The sequence below is a fragment of the Morus notabilis genome, unplaced genomic scaffold, assembly GCF_000414095.1.
Source record: "Morus notabilis unplaced genomic scaffold, ASM41409v2 Scaffold733, whole genome shotgun sequence".
Taxonomy (NCBI): domain Eukaryota; kingdom Viridiplantae; phylum Streptophyta; class Magnoliopsida; order Rosales; family Moraceae; genus Morus; species Morus notabilis.
The window spans coordinates 217,037-233,895 of NW_010362477.1; the positions used below are offsets into that span (position 1 = coordinate 217,037).

Sequence of the window (16,859 nt, forward strand, 5' to 3'; positions counted from 1 at the left end):
ATTTTTAATAATAATAATAATATTTTTTTTATTAATAGTATTATTATGGATCTTCTTCCATGCGAACAACCAAACACAATAATGTAATATTCTTGAGAATTTAAAAAAGATTCCTGTATGGAACCAAACACAGTAATGTATTATTCCTAAGAATCATATTACCCTCCATCACTTTCCTGGGAATATGATTCCTACTGATTCCCGCATACTAAACGGCCCCCAAGTATTTACTACCAGTCTTTGGGCCGGCTGGTCCCACTCACGTCCCTTGCCTATCCGACCACCAACACTATACTTCATTTTAAGGGGGAAAAAAAGAAGAAAACCTTCATTTCTCTTTAGCAAATATTACATATTGTGCATAATGTCATATATGCTCAATTCATTATGAACATGTTAATTTGTCATGTTCTCATATAACTTCATTAATAATACAATGAACATATGTCATATTTTCATATGTTTCACAAATCATAGGATAAACATTATCACATACACATAGAAAACGTAATAATCATATAATTTTTGGGATATAGTTGAAGATTTTACTTATCTTATATCCAATACAAAATTGAGTGCAAAGTTCAGTCCTCTTAGAAGATTGGTTGTGCTAAAGGGTCTAATATAATCAAATCATATTTCTTTCGAAAAGCAAAGTTATTATATATTATGATTACACATCCAAAAACTAGTACATTCAATCTCATGATAAAAATAAATAAATAAATAATCACGACAAATTGAAATCTAGATAATAAATCATAAATTCACATTGTAACAGTTTTAGCTTCAAAACATGATACTAAGATTATTTCACACATTATATTATAATGTTGTTTGCTGCAATGTTCATAATACATAAACTAATTATATACAAACACATGTATTGAAAAACTGCAAAAGTACATATAAAACCTAGCCTCATAATTTTATACATACACTCATCTATACACAGAGGTCATATACATATGTGTTCATATACAATGTCTACATATGTCTAATGTCTTCATCTTTAGTTTAATATCGTTAACTTTTTTAATGATTTTCACGTAAGACAATGTATATAGGAAACGGATATATATTTAGAATATCACTCGAGGATCTTATTTGATTGAGTCTTTTGCTTTCTTCTGGTTTGAAACTCTCAAGAAAATAAGAGGTAAAATCTCGAATTTCTTTCGTTGGTTTCTTAAAATGTAGTGGCTTATTAAAACTATGAAATACTAATTTACTACAATTCACACATTTCTCATAGTCTCTTAAAACTTGCTAAGTTGTTCTTTTTTTTTTTTTCTTTGTTGTGTTCCTCTCAGTCTAGGTAGCTTATGAGAATAGTGCAAAATAAAATTGTGGTTCCGAATAGACTCCATTCTTCTAGCTTTAACTAGTTTCTGTTCTTTTGCCATTATCACTAGTTAAAGCTAAAAGAATGGAGGCTCTCTGGAACTATAATTCTATTTTGTACTATTCTCATAAGGTACCTGGACCGGGAGGAACACAACAAATAGGAAATGTACAGGTTTAGGTTTAAGAAATTATGGGAAATGTGTGAATTGTTGTAAATTAGTATTCTATAGTTTTAATAAGCCACTGCTTTTTAAGAAACCAATAAAAGAAGTTCGAGATTTTACATCTTATTTTTTTAAGAGTTTCAAACTAGAAAGGAGTGAAAGACCTAATGAATCAAGATTCTCAAGTGATGTTCAACTTTTAGACCCTTTTTCTGTATGCATGAATCTACTGTACTACGAGAAAGTTGTTATAAAAGTTAACAATATTAAACTAAAGAAGTAAACATTGTACATACTGTAGATATTATGTATGAACACAAACGTATATGGCCTCTGTGCATAGATGAATTTATGTATACCTCTGTGCATAGATGAATTTATGTATACGTACTTTTACAGTTTTTGAATATATGTGTTTGTATTTAATTAAAGTGTTATATCTTGCAATCTTATCTAATCTTTATGGATGTGAAATACGTTATAAAGAAAGCATATGAATTGTGTTCTTTTAACTCTTTGGTATGTCAAAAGTTCGAGGACAATTTTATGAGGAGAATTATAATGTCCAATTATATCACAGTTAGTTAATAATAAACATTTTGCATAAATTCGTGTCGCTCAGTTTTTCTAAGTACTAGAGAAGGACCAAAATATGCCCTGAAAATTAGTCCTACAACTAACTACTTGCGGCAACTAGTCTTGTCTCCATGCCAAGGGAAGAAGTCGTTAGACAACTTGGCTACAAGTCCGAAAGCCAAGAAGGCAAAAGCGACTAAAGCACCTACTCTTTTTTCTCCTCTTTTTTCTTTTATTGGAAAATAAATACATAAAGGGTTATAAAATTATATGGGATTCCATAAAAAAAAATATATATATGGGAAATGACGGTGCACATATGTTGACTCCGATCGTTGGGTATTTCTACATTTCATTTAAGCAACGGAAGAAAATATAGAGGTATAGTGCATACAGTACAAGAAGCCTTGAGAATTGTGATCAAATATAACATGTTCGTTTCCACTCTTAGTGATGAACTTGTTTATTCATTTTCAATCTATAAGATCATAAAAGAATCCTTGTGTAGATCCAAAGTCTAAACAAGTCAATAATGCATTTTAATTTTTATCCGAGCTTTGGCTATTAACACAGTTCTAAAGATGCTATAATACCTTGTCCTCTATCTTGAAGCCTTTTTCTCCTGCCAAATTGTTATGGATAATTGAACGTAAACATGGATCACTTTTGCTTACAGAACGTAAGTAGGAATCGTCTTATGGAACACAAAAAGGGACTATTTTTGCTTTTAGAGACCAAGTAGGGAATCTCACGGTACTATGGTGCAAATAACAGTCAATAATGTTGGTCTGATTACTTCAGGTTTCAATTTCCTCATATACAATTCAAGCCAAAAGGCTAAACACAAAAAGAATACATGCGTAATAAACGAGTTTTAGAATGGCGAAACAAGAAACTAAAGGGCGTAATAAACGAGTTTTAGAATGGCGAAACAAGAAACTAAAGCTATAACCAAGGAAAAAAAGAAAAAAGCAAAAACGGGGTTTACCACCAATTTTTTTTAGATATGTATAGATTAAATACTAAAATACATTACACGTTTATGGCCATAAGAAATCGTCATCTGCAACTTTTCAGCAGATAAGAAGAGGGGCTTGAGAAGCCGATAGCAATCCCATGTTCAGCTCCCTTCCCGGGAGTTCCACATTCACCGAAGTCGAGGACGCGACACTCGGCCTGCAAAGAATCCCAACTATTTAGTTGAAAATCAAATTTTAACAGATAATTTCGGCTTATACGTAGATAAATATATACATTTGCAAGTGTTCATATGCATAAAACAGGAAATAGAATTTGTGCAAAACCGAAAAACAAAGGGACCACCAGTTCGTTCGAATAAAGTTTTAAACCTAAAAGAAATCTCCTCCAACTTTTGACGGGTGGACCTTAGGTAAGAAGAAACACGTTAACATAAGAATCTCTAATCTTAAGCTCATGGGACAGCGAGTCATTGACAAATGTATGTTTGACTATTCTTACAATTGATTATAGATACCTAACGAAGAAATCTGTGAATACCCATTAAAATGCATGTTGGACTAAACCATAGGAGATGATACTTGTACAATTAACATAACCTGTTTACATAAGAAAATTCATGAAGTTGTTGAGATATATATAGATATATATATATAAAACTTGTTGTACCAAAATATTTTGAGGCATATTTGAACGAGTTCCTTGCTGATTGTTATCCTGCTCCTGTGTGTCACGATTAAATATTTCCTTCAATAATGTTTTCGGAGTTCCACTTTCGAGAACTTCCTGTGCGTTGGCATATGCAGCTGCAGTTTGCTCACTTATCTGTTTCATCAACCCAATGGCATCATAACTTCTATCTCCTGGGCTCATTAAATACCCTATATCCTGGAGAGGTTCCACAAATCAGTGAGAATTTGAAACACTAACACGTCACATACCATATGATAACCAGAAGTTCTTTAGTACCTCAATTGTGATGTCAGTATCAATCCTCGGGCCAGGTACAAAGGAGTTGATGAACCAAGGGGACTTCCATGCCGAAGGGGACTCGATACTTCTTTTAAATGGAGTTTCACCAAATCTACAAACAAAAACAATAACCCAAGCAACCATTAGGAAAATCTTGCATCCTCTATTACCAAACTAAGGAATGTCGTATTGCAGCTCAAGCTGACATAAATTTGATAATTCCACCGAAAGCTTGTATAATAACAATATAAAAACAGAACAAAAAAGAATGAATCTTACATGCTAAAAGTTTCAATTGTGGCATCTCTCCCAGCAGTACAACCCACAGTCTCCATGAGGACTGATGAAGGATCATGTTGTGCACTCGTCTCTGCAACAGGCAAACTTTCAACCTTCTTCCTGCTTATGGAAGGTGAGGTAAAAGGTATCGCCTTTCCAGATGATGATTTCGAAGGGTTCTCTTTACTTGGTGTAGGTTCAAATCTTTTGAGATGATTTCTTGAAGTTCTAGAAATTGAAGCAAATACTTTGTCAGCTCTGAAATCATGTTGTTTAGGAGAAAATAATTGTAGATCGTTCATATTATGTTCGGTAAGAACTCCGGAAGGGGGTTGGGAAGTGGAATTAACAGCATTCTTGGTCTTATCATCAACATCAGCTGCTCCTTGCTCTTTGTTCTCCTGGTATTCATTATTGCTAACGACTTTACCTGAATTTCTGTCCCCAGAAGGTGAAGTATTATCACTAGCTTTCTGACATTCTTGTTCAGATTTATTGCCTTCATTTACTTTATGAACTTTTTTTTCATCTTCAGTCACCTGTGAAGAGTCCCTATTCTGCTTAGATGATGGGGATTGTGAAGATCTTTTATTAACCACACAAGCATCAAACATAACATCTAAACGTGAAAAATCTTTGCTCAGCCTGGAGGTCATGTCAGTCTCTAGCTTTTTGTCATTTCTTCTATCTGACAATGGGGACAAGAACTCTCTGTGTCGCTTCTTCAAAATGGATGGTGTACCTGTAAAAGTTTTAGCTGCACTTTTTAGTACAGCATCAGGGCTACCATCACGAGTTGGCGAATCCCATAACCTAAATGGAGTGAGACAGTTCATAGAAGACATCATCAGCTGCCGAATACCGAGAGGGCTATATTCTTGCTGCATCTCACCACCAGACTGTACAAGATCACAGCTAAAAAAAGGAACATCAAAGCTTGGAAAGCGAGGAGGCTCGTAACATAGTGCTCCTGCATCCTGCTCTTCTTTGTGCACATTTGGTTGAGCATCCGTGGAACAAGTTTGTGTATCTGATCTTGAACAAAAACTATTTACAGGGACTAATTTTGAAGGAGCTTTTACTGTATCCAGTTCTTCTTGCATTTCTGTCATATCTATACCATCATCGCAAGGAGAATTGGCAGAATCATTGGTAAAGATGAATCCATCACGGGAACAGGTGGCATAATCTTGCTCTTGAACTCCAAATAAATGATTGGACTTGCCACCGACCATAATTGGACCATCATCAGCAGAAACTTGAGTGCATAAGAATGACTGAGAGAACGAAGTGCCTGTTACATTGGAGCTTAAAGGACCATGTAATTGTGAAGCTGCAGCTCCATCTTCAGATATCTGAATGTTAGATGATTGGCAAAGTAATGGACCAGTGAATCCACCTAAATCAAGATTTCCAGAGGGAAAACACTCATTGTCCATTGCTTCTGAAAATAAGACCCTGCAACACTCATCGTCGGATATCAGCATGATTTGTGGTTTATCAGAACCCGTGAGCCTGATCATATTCCCCATGGAAGTAGAAGCGGCTATCTCTTCAGAAGTTTGTAATGGAACATTAGTCATTTCATGGCCCTCGTTGGAAGCCAAACAATGTGAATGCATCCCTGCTGGTTCCCGTTCTAGTGAAGAAATGTTATGTATCTCGTGTAAATCAAACTGGTAATCGCCACTAATAGAACAATCACCATCATGTGAGAAATTCTGCTGAAGGAATTTGGTAATGCAACCTATGTCATTAGATATTTCCATCATGGAAAAAGCAGGATCCTCCAAAGATGGATGATATGGTTCTGAGCAAGACGCTGGACTGGAGTTTGGCTCCTTTCCTGAACCAGATACTTCAGTACTCTGAAATTCCTCTCTCTTATGTACCACCACATTGGCCATTTCATTTGCAGAATGAAAGTGACCGGCAACAGTTGACTCTTGACTGCACTCTGAAATTTCCTCTGCTTCTGTCCCTTTTGGACCACTATCTCCACTACTCTGGATCCTCATAGAAGATGAAAGCATGGGTTGGTTTTGATGTCCAACTTGAGGCAGGCCTTGGAACTGCGTCAGTAAACCGGATTTCAAGTAGGAATCCAATTTCTTTTTCACAGAACTGTTCCAATGATTTTTTATAGAATTGTCTGTCCTGTTGGGCACACAAAAGCACAGATGTATAAATATTCAAGATAGTTTTATAAATATATACAAATAAATATGAGTTTTTGTTTACAACAGACATCAGCACGTGGGTGTGACAAAAACTAGTGAAAAATCTCTAAAGTTGAATTAAGGATAAAATAAAATTATTACATCTTAAACAAACTGAAATGAAGAAAAAATTTCCCTTTATATATAACAATGATACACAAACCTTCCAGGCAAGAATTTTGTCAGCTCTGCCCATTTGTTCCCGTAGATCTGATGAGCACGAATAAGAGCTAACTCCTCGTCTTGAGTCCATGCCTCTTTGTTTATAGCAGGATTAAGATGATTGTGCCACCTAAAATTAGTTTCAGCATAAGTGAGAACAAATCACAACACCTACTTTCTCCTATATCAACAGAAAAATCCTAATACTAGCAGCAACAAAATCAACAGAAACAATATAATTCAGGGAAAAAAAACCATCAAGTCTTCACGAAAATGACAACTATAACAACAATGTGAAGAATCATACCTTTCCCGGCATTGCTTACCAATACGTCCAGGTAAATGCTGTGCAATGGTGGACCACTTCTTTGGCCCATATTTGTTAACCAATTCAACTATTATCTCATCCTCCTATTTACAGTTTACAAAAGCAAACAGTGAGGTAATTGTAGGTTTCAGAACAAAGAACTATTCACATGGTCTAGCGTTGCCAGGGCGCCAATGTGGCCCAGGAACGAGCAATCCCACTATAAATAAAGTCAGCAGGAGACAAACGAAAAGGAGGTACAGTTCACCTCTTTAGACCATGGACCTTTGACAAGTTCTGGATTCAAGACCTTCTGCCACCTATGGAGGCATTGCACATCTGTCCGATCCTTAAAACACTCCGCTACAACAGCCAAAATTTTCAATTAAATGCATTAAAGTATAGAACACCGTGAAAATACAAAAGCAAGACCAGTTAGGAAATGGAAATAAAGTCAAGGACTCACACAGACAGATGGATTGATACCAGAATACAGAAAAATGCTTTAGGTAAAATACAGTTATGAACAAAACTTCAAAAAAAGAAAGAACGCAGCTGCCTAAAAACAAAAATACGCTGTCCTTTGAGCAATCTAGAACACACCCCTAAAAGCTTTCTCTTACAGAAGTATATTAGACTAAACCAATTTGAGTTGCCTTTTCCTAAGCCTAGAGCTAATCGACATGTTCCTTGCTTTTAAGCAATTTACATTTGCATCATGTATGTAGAAATTATAGTAGAAAAACTAACATAATATCAAATGATTTATATAATCTCAAAAAGAGTTGTAAAAAGTAGAAACTAAAAAAAATGAGGGCCATGCTAAAGAGTAATTGGAAAACCTAACATTGCATTCATAAAAGCTTATGGAAATAAGCAAGACAGTTCCATAGTAATACCTATTTTCTTCCAGTTCTTCCCTTTAAAGCGCTGAACTGCCCTCCCCAAAATCTCATCCTAAAACATGCAAAATCCATCAGATTCTTGCACAATGACCTTTGAGTAATAATAAAAATAAAAAGATGTATGCACATACAATTCAAACCGCCAAAACATGATGAAGGGAAACTTGATACTATTATCACTAGAAGGCAATAATAAAGCATTTAACTTCAAATGCTTAATGCTCGGGAAGGGGAGACGGTTCAAATGCAAAAAATTTAATTTGAAAGATGATGAAGAAAAGGTATTTAAATGGAAAAAAGAAGGTACATGGATGAGTCATAGCCACCAATTTTCGATTTGAATTGTGATAAAAGATAAGGTACATCGATGAGACATGGCAACAATTACAAATACAATCAAGTACAAGGAAACTGGTGGAACTTCTAAAAACATGGCAGGAAACAAGTTAGTACAGCCAAAATTCAAAAGGGAAGAAAAGAAAAAATATCTTAGACATAAAGTACATAAAGCCTGCAATTGAATAGAGTAGTAAATTTAACTTGTAACTTCTTTTCATATTTGCATGTGTCTAAGGACACTCACCTCTTCAGGTGTCCACTGCCCTTTAGTTGAACGCCTCGTAGGGCCGCTAGTCCTCCTATGCAAAGAGTTGCATACACACTAAGTCAGCAAAATAAATAAACTACTTGAAGAAGCGTGCTAAGACGTAAGCACCAGATAAATGCTTTAGTAAATAATATGCATCGGGAAGCAAACACAACTTGGGGCAGCACATATTTCAGTCGTTATTCATTAGATAAAAAAAAAAGTCCAATAATGACAACAAGAACAAGTAATTATGAAGAAAGGCAATTAGACATGACATGCAAAGGTGATTCTGAAGAATTACCCATGGAGAGCTCGGATTTTCTGAATATTATCACCGAGACCATCCAAAGGATTAGAAGTTTTCCTGTCACTTTCCATGGTTTCTCAACGGACAAGCAAATCTGCATACCCCAATTCCTACTCGAATGCAACTCTCTCCACTGTATGTCTTCCAAATCATTATAATGCTAACAACTAGCAACAACAACCTCTCTGAAGAACGGAGCTGCACTCTAGGGGGGGAAAGCACAAAGGTTTATATGCCATACAATTACAAGCTTAATACACATAAAATATAGAAAAAATAATAAGTATTGAAAAGTAAACCCAAAGTGGCAATATCTAGAAGTTTATGCCTTAGATCAAGTATAACTGAAGCACATGATTCACTTGTTAATACGTAATACTACGATAGGTGTAAAAGTTCATAGACAACAATTCTTCATGAGTTTCCAGCGTAAAGTAATAAAGCATAACTTTAGAAGAGACCACATTGACTTCATCTATAATCTAAAATCAGAATCCAAGTACCCATGGCCATTTTACACTTACCCATGGTTCTCATTCTTTTTTTTTTTCTTTTCAAATAATAGAACGTTTTCATCAATCTACTCACATTATTGAGTATACTCAAAGGGAATGGCAACCAACAAAACGTAAAAATTCCAGTTGAGCTATTCGAAAACTTACATAGAAACACTCAGTAAACGACTCTATTCTCCGACAACACATTCAGTAATATCCAAAATGAACCTCAATTATCCTCCAAAGCCGTACATGACAAAGTTACATTCTAAGCACCCAAAAGAAGCAAGATATCTGAATAGGCCTAATAACTAAAATAATTTGTACCCAGATTAAATTTTAAGATTAATAAGAAGAAAATAAGACAATTAACCTCTCAAAATTCAAAATGAAAAAGTAAAGTGAAATTCACAAATTTTAAAAATTCCAAAAGAATTAAAACGGCCGATGAAGATCAATAAGACGAAAAACAAAATTTTCAAAAATGGGGCCAAAAATCCCAAACTTATCCCCAAAAAACAGTGATAGGATCGAATCCGAAGCGCATAGAGTGTACGTTAACAAGTCAAATACTTGATCGAATTGAATTCAAAAGAAATTTAAAGATCAAAAGTAAACTTCTAAATTAGTCAAATGGAAAACCCTAAGTCACTCACCGAACTGAGCTTCAGAGAAGAGTAAGGAGAGAACCGCAAGAGAGAGAGATTCAAGGATACGACCAAATCGGTGAGCATTTGGAGATCCAAAAAGGAAAACAGTGGTAGAGAGAGAAGAGATCTAGAGAGGGATAGAGAGAGAGAGAGAGAGAGAAGAAATAAAAGAGAAGAAAAGAAGGTGAAACGGTCAGGAGCTGTATGTATTTCAAACATAAAGAGGCGGATAATGGAGTTTCAAACCCTATGGGCATTAAAGGTCGAGCAAGTTTTGTTTTCCAAGGGTGTAGATTCTGCCACGTTGGAATAGTCGGTCAATTCTACGACTTTTTTTCCTTTTTCTGTATGACTTTTATTTCTTTTTTTATTTATCTGTTTTGTTAAAAAAAAAAACATGAAGTAATTATGATTTGTTCTTTGTTCTTTTCTTCTTTTTCTTTTTTCATTCATCACGTTTATTCTTCCCTTCAAACGTACTGCAAATATGATTATTATTTTTTTTTTTTTGTGCTTTCCATTTTTGAAGGTCTGTTAATGGTATTATTATTGCTACTTTTATTAATCCGTTTGCTTACTTAAAAAAATATTAATCCCTTTGCAAGAATTAACATTTTTATTTGGAAAATTTGTTAGAATATAAAATATGTCTATATATATGTTCATATTTAGAACGATAGCTAAGTCAGAAATGATCCCAACAAATATTTTAATTTAATTAATTTTGTTGTTGATTTATCCTCTTAAGAAAAAAAATTAAAAGTATCAACGCAATACACTTGTTAATATCTAACTGGTCATACAAGATATGTATAACTAATTTAAATATTTTCTTATCTATTATCTAAATTATTGCATCAATACTTTCAAAAATATCTACTAAAAAAAACCTCTAAAAAATATATAAATAATGGTGCATCAGTGTGTGAAAATTGACAACCCCTCACATTTGAACTTTTGATTTTAAGCTTATCAATCTTTCGAATTTAACGCTCAATAGACCATTTTGCCCTCGCATTATCAAAACAATGTATTAAAATTAGAACCAAGTTAAAAATTGGAAACTAACCAGCCCTGGCAAAAGCACAAAAGGGGGAGAGGAAAAAGAGAGAGAGTTTTCAAGGCCAGAGGCTCGGTGTATCGTGACACTTCTGGCCATCAAAATTTATTTACAAGCTTTATTATTAGATGCTAAGTTCAAGGTGGGGTTGATGCCATCTGCGAAGGAGAACGATTGCCGGATCACATCTAAAGTAGGATAGGATCGTTGGACTTGAGGAGCTTTTAGATGCGTATATCTTCTCTTGACCTACTTTGTAGATGTTGTGATCTACGAGAGAAGTTGAGTTGTCTTGTAGTGCACATGCCGGTTATCACCTGCATGTGTTTGCCAACCACTCTTCTTTTCTACCGTTTTGTTTTTCTCGTGTTGAGTGTTGAGGAGCCTCGCTCTCTTTGGTGTTTTGATGTTTTAACTTGTGGATTTTTTTTTGTTTGTAATAAAGGTGATTCTTACCCTGATTAGTTTAGGTTATTGTTCTTTTCGTTTACAAGATTTTTTTTTTTTTTTTTGCGGTTTTTGTCTGGCCTTCGTGTTATAGGTTTCTCGATATCCGTTGATCGGATTGTTTCTATCGAATATTGAGGATATGTTAAAAAGAAATGTGTGTGCTCGATTTTTTGTGTAATTCCTCGGGTAATTTCCATTTGTAGAGTCCGGTATACACTATTTTCTCTTAAGCTTCATTTGAGTTTATTAATGAAACTAGTTATCTAATGGTGTTTACAATGTCTTTCATATTTCGGAATATATATCCATTTCAACAAAAAAAAAAAAAAAAAAAAGTTCATAATAGCAATAGCTTGACATTGAAACCAAACAAGCATCCATGAGTAAATATTACAGACGACAAAATTCAAAAGAGATCAACTATTAGTTATTTTGTTGCCACGCGAGGTTAAGCTTCACATTTGAACTTTTTAGTTTCAATCTACATTCAGGAATATTCAGTTCGAAATAGTTTGCCCTCACATCATCAAAACAAATGTGTTTGGACTAGAATAAGTTGCAATAGTAACAGCTTGATATCGGAACCAAACAAACACCCAAAAGCGTACCATTACAATTGCCAAAATCAACAAAGATCAAGTGTGATCATATTGCCTCGTATGGTGTTGCCTCGCGGGAGCCAATTAGGCAGATCTAGCATGAGGCAGGAGCCAATTAGGCTAGCCACCTCAAACACACCAAGCGCGAGGCAAGCTGCCTCGTGCTAACCTGCGAAGCTCGTGCTAACAAGGAGAACACCCTTACGTAGATCTCACCTTGTATTTGTGAGGAGGAACTGCCTTGCATCAAATCTAATGAGAGGCGTGTCGTCGTAGTGCGAGGTCGCTGACATATAGACCAAGAATGGAGGAGGGAGAATATGAAAGGGTGTTCTAGGTTGTGTTTGGTTACGGTTTGGAGCTAGGTATGCGTATAATTAACATTGCTATATTGAGTTTTCCAAAATTTTAGCAATTATGAAACATAACACAATTTCACTCTTTTCTTATAAAAAAAAAACACGATAATTATTTCATCTGAGAAAGACGGTAATGTGGCTTTAGTAAGGGTTGGGGAAAAAACAAAAGAAAAAGAAACGCCAAAAGAAGATGGTGAACAATGCGAATTTCCAATTTCCATTAGTTTTTTTTTTTTTTTGACATAGTTTTCTGTACCTGTATTTGAAGACTAAATAAATAAAATCAAATCTTCCACCACTTAATAGACTCTAGCCAGTTCTTTTTCAGGGAATACTAATCAAGATTCATAAGAATGGTTATCTCGAAAGCCATTTGTATAAATAAAAAGAAAAAGAAGTCTTATTAAATGACTTAAGTTACACTGGTACAAAAGCATCCAAGATAAATAGATTCTTCCACAAGCCACGAAAAAAAAAATCTAAATTGAAGCTTGACGGACAACAGGCGATGAAGCTGATTGCTTGATAGCCACAGATCTCTGCTAAGTTAAGCATCAAACAAAATTGATGCCAAAACTGAGTTTTAAGGTTTAAGGTTTAGAGATACTCTCTATCTGCAAACTTTCTGAGATTTAGATGGCCGACCGGCTGACGCGTCATTATCTCTTGAGCGGCTCTGTTTCCGGCCTCTATTGTGTTTACCTCCCCTGTTAAGCGGAAAAAACACACGAAAAATAAATGAGAATATTCAGCAAGGCATTCTGAACTGGAATCAGAGATTAAGACCGCAATGACATGAAACAAGAATGCAGGGATGACTAAAGAGACGGTAATTGTTCTAACCTTCCCCGGTTACCCTTAAAATCACGATGCTTATCTTGATTACCACGAAGTAGTCCCCAATAATCCCTTTCAGCATCACCTGAGAGCAAAACAGGCAAAGCAAAAACTCATAAATAAATTCACAATCATTGCCAGAAGATACAAAGTGTTAAAAGTACAAGGACACAGTAGATAGATAAACTGACTTTCCAAAATAAGCACTTAATGAAAAAAAATCGAATATTGCTGCTCACCAGTGACCGGTTCCAAAGTAGCAATGAAGTTCTTCACGACCAGACCGCCTTCTTCAGCCAGGACAGCAGCAGCACGAGCTTTCTGAGTTGCTTCGGGTTCTTCGAATCGAATATACCCTGATTCTGCCCCTATCTTGAAATCGACAAACTTAACACAAAAAAGAAAAGGAAATGTTATACGAAAGCAAATTAAGAAAAAAAAACACAGACGAATAAATGGGCAATAAATAGGGCAACATGTTATCCAAATAATGGAAACAGGAATCGTTACGATGAGACCTTGACAGTGCCAAACTTTTGGAAAACGGCCTTGAGATCCTCACGCAAGACTACATCCATGTCATCCTTGTAGTCAGCAGCAGTACGTCTTTCTCCGTTCTCTTCTTTCTCTGCAACAGGATTTTCAGAAGAATTTTCTCCCTCTTTAGTTTCCTTTCCATCACTCTCGGAGTCATTTCCATTGTCGACATTCTCTCTAGGGATTTCTTCCTTTGAAGGCTGAATGGTTTCTTCAGTGGCATTATCGGAGGAACCAAGATCTGCACCAGCTCTTCCAGCATCTGTGTTATCACTGGCTGGTTCGTGAGTGGCTGGTTCGTGAGTCCCATTTTGTTTCTCAGAACCTTCACCTGACATCCTCTTTACCGCAAATGCAACAATTAAACCTTTGGGGTAACTGTGATCATCAATAAGTGAAGATAATCAGATTAGCAATCACCATTCACCAGCAGAGAAAGAGCTCAGAAATCATGTTATGAAATTACTACTTACTTCGCTTCTGTGTTTGAGGAATTCTTTCCCTTTGAACTCGTGAGGGGACAGGAGTTCTCAAATTCCTCCGCCTCCTTTTCTCTTTCTGCATCAAAATCCTTCCTGAGTTGGAAATAATATATTAGATGGTATTGAATATATAGTTTTCTTTCCTTTTTTTTTCTCACTCTATGTTTTAGACATAAATTTGCTATTCTTGATTGGTTATACAATTCCAATACGAGGAAAAGATAATCACTTTTTGGTTGCTCTAAAAACTCTGATATATTTATTTCTAAGCTCTTGTTCTTAAACCGTTTAAATGAAAAAAAAAATCCATTTAAAAAAGGAAACCTTGCTTTTGCAGGTTGGGACACAAATGAAAATAATAGTTTTGTAGCACATCAGTTTTAGCATGCCAATCATCAAACTCAAAGGCTAAAATGTGGATCACTCAAATGAAAAAGGACCAATGAACTTCCATAATTAGAGGCTTTTTAAATACTCATACAGAAAACTTAAGTAAAACTTACTTTGGTTTTAGGTCCAACTTAACACCTGCATAAACCAAGCTTTGCTCTAGTATCTTTTCAGCATCTTCCTCTTTAGAAAATTCAACCAAAGCCGCACCACAGAAAAACCTTTTGTCAGCAATGTGACGAGGAAGCCTCACACTGTTAACCTGAAACAATGAAAAGGAAACTCCTCACACTAGTACCTAAATAGATATTGCATATCCTATTAAATAAATAATAATAATAAAAAGCTAGTGTAGTTACAACATCATGTAGCACCATCTGCTTTCTGTGATATGCTAAGGATGATTGCACTTTCAGTAAAACATTAAAACGAAACAACCATCAAAGCGATCAACACTAATTTACTACTAAACAAAATTGAGTACCTAAATCATTGGACATCTTAATTCAAATCCAACCAGATACATGAATTTTCAAATTCTTAACCTAGTAAAACCCTTTTGTAGATATTTAAAATAAAAGACGCGATGGTTATAACTCAAAACCTTCTTTCAATCACAAACAAAAGTGGTTATGATACCTTGGCATATTGATTAAAGAAAGCTTCCACATCTTCCCGCTTCACATCGTACTCAAACGGCAACGCAGCTACTGTTCTAACATCCAACTGCTCTATCAACTCATCCGGTTTCAACAGTTCAATACTCCTACCAACCCTTTTCCCTAAAAAGAGTAAACACCAAAATATTACATTAACGCAAAAAAAAAAAAAAAAAAAAAAAAAAAACCGTTGTTTCTACAAACATAAACAAAAGCAGACATAATTCCACAACATAATTCACTCAATCATAGAAATTTGAAAGTATTACTCTTTTCTTCAGCATTGCATTATTTATGTGTGACATTTAGAGAATAGAGAAACTAAATCAAACCAAATCAACGAACACGTCCATAAAAACTCACCATCTTCAGAAATCTTTAAAAATTTGGATATTTTGAGAGTCTCGGCAACGGCCTTCAAAGTATCCTCAGGCACATTGTCCGGCTTAACATCTCCCAAATCGAGATAATTTCTCATCCGAGCAAACGAACATATCAATGCCAAGCTAACCACTAAACAGCCCCGGTCAAGATCAACACCAGAAAAAATAAAAAGCAAACGAAATAATTCGAATTCGAAATATCAAAACATGATTCCAATCAACAGTAAATATAAAAAAATCAATAAACGAGTTTAGAGAGAAAACACAAAAGATTATGAAGGATACTTCCATCTTCACTCTCGTTAATGGATTTTTTGAGAAAGTTGTCTCTTGGAAGGTTGCTATCGCTGAAGTAGAACTCGACCTGTAAGAAAAAATTTCGAATTTTTTTCATTAAACGAAAGTTGGAACAGGAACGAAAGAGAAGCGTTTAATAGAATTGGGAGATCTGAACCTGTCGAAGTACTTTCTTCGATGTTTCTTCGTCCAAGGAAGCCGTCGCCATTGTCAAGAGGTAGAGCTATAGAGAGAGAGAGAGAGAGAGAGGTTTTTAGGGTTTTTGGAGGGGATATTTCGAGTTCGGGGCTTTACGCTGTTTATGTACGAGTCTATTGAGAAGTGAAAACTGGGGTTTTCGTACAAACACACGAATTCGTGCGTTGAAGTGGGATAAAAAAAGAAATAAATAAATAAAACAAAATAAAATACAATTTTTTAATTTTAGAAAAATTACACTCACATCCCCCAACTTCAATGCAAATGCAACCGTGACACTCCCATGACTAAAATTAATTATGCCAACAACCCTTCTTAGTTCTTACTAAGTAACAAAATTCCCCAAATAACTGAAAAATTTTATAGACTCCCAAGAATTATAACACTCCTGTCAACATGCCTCTGTAAGAATCTATATATTGATAAGTGAAAACTGAAGTTTTAATACAAACACGCGAATTCGTGCCATTGGAGTGGAACAAAAAACGAATTAAATAAAACTTTTTTTCTTTTTTGGTAAAATTACACTTACATCCCCTAATTATGCAATATTACAGTGACACTCCATCAACAAAATGAGTTGTTACGATTACGCCCCTCAATTTATGCAATATTATGTAACATTCCTTTTGATCAATATCCCGTTTGAACAGAAA

The 16,859-nt window shown here is 35.1% G+C and overlaps 2 protein-coding genes across 3 annotated transcripts; both read right to left on the reverse strand.

Moving 5' to 3' along the window:
* Nucleotides 1-2,837: 2,837 nt before the first annotated feature.
* Nucleotides 2,838-10,102, reverse strand: LOC21390674 (transcription factor MYB3R-1). 2 transcript variants are annotated; one of them, XM_010101969.2, is made up of 11 exons: nucleotides 9,959-10,102; nucleotides 8,800-9,003; nucleotides 8,493-8,547; nucleotides 7,904-7,961; nucleotides 7,273-7,367; nucleotides 7,005-7,108; nucleotides 6,699-6,827; nucleotides 4,317-6,473; nucleotides 4,035-4,149; nucleotides 3,735-3,953; nucleotides 2,838-3,263 (listed from the first exon to the last, which is right to left on the reverse strand). In XM_010101969.2, exons 2-11 carry the CDS (start codon nucleotides 8,874-8,876, stop codon nucleotides 3,147-3,149), a joined length of 3,126 nt encoding a protein of 1,041 aa, XP_010100271.1. In that variant the 5' UTR covers nucleotides 8,877-9,003; nucleotides 9,959-10,102; the 3' UTR covers nucleotides 2,838-3,146. The 2 variants fall into 2 exon arrangements, with proteins under 2 accessions (XP_010100271.1, XP_024023842.1); XM_024168074.1 differs by having other exon boundaries at nucleotides 8,800-9,010.
* Nucleotides 10,103-12,756: 2,654 nt separating this feature from the next.
* Nucleotides 12,757-16,332, reverse strand: LOC21390675 (la protein 1). Its single transcript, XM_024168085.1, has 10 exons — nucleotides 16,163-16,332; nucleotides 15,994-16,072; nucleotides 15,689-15,838; nucleotides 15,306-15,448; nucleotides 14,780-14,928; nucleotides 14,268-14,369; nucleotides 13,776-14,172; nucleotides 13,497-13,644; nucleotides 13,264-13,342; nucleotides 12,757-13,127 (listed from the first exon to the last, which is right to left on the reverse strand). The coding sequence occupies exons 1-10, from the start codon at nucleotides 16,211-16,213 to the stop codon at nucleotides 13,031-13,033; spliced, it is 1,395 nt and encodes a 464-aa protein (XP_024023853.1). The 5' UTR covers nucleotides 16,214-16,332; the 3' UTR covers nucleotides 12,757-13,030.
* Nucleotides 16,333-16,859: the final 527 nt, after the last annotated feature.

What these genes read in the sequence shown, in the direction of transcription:
- LOC21390674 (XM_010101969.2), bottom strand. Translation starts at nt 8,876, where the DNA reads ATGGAAAGTGACAGGAAAACTTCTAATCCTTTGGATGGTCTCGGTGAT. An exon ending in GGCAGTGGACACCTGAAGAG is followed by an intron (nt 7,962 to 8,492) that starts GTGAGTGTCCTT and finishes TGCATGTTTTAG; the next exon opens with GATGAGATTTTGGGGAGGGC. An exon ending in ATATGCCTCAAAATATTTTG is followed by an intron (nt 3,264 to 3,734) that starts GTACAACAAGTT and finishes GATTCTTTGCAG; the next exon opens with GCCGAGTGTCGCGTCCTCGA.
- LOC21390675 (XM_024168085.1), bottom strand. Translation starts at nt 16,213, where the DNA reads ATGGCGACGGCTTCCTTGGACGAAGAAACATCGAAGAAAGTACTTCGA. An exon ending in CGAAGAAAGTACTTCGACAG is followed by an intron (nt 16,073 to 16,162) that starts GTTCAGATCTCC and finishes TTTTTCTTACAG; the next exon opens with GTCGAGTTCTACTTCAGCGA. An exon ending in AAAAGTTTGGCACTGTCAAG is followed by an intron (nt 13,645 to 13,775) that starts GTCTCATCGTAA and finishes TTTTGTGTTAAG; the next exon opens with TTTGTCGATTTCAAGATAGG.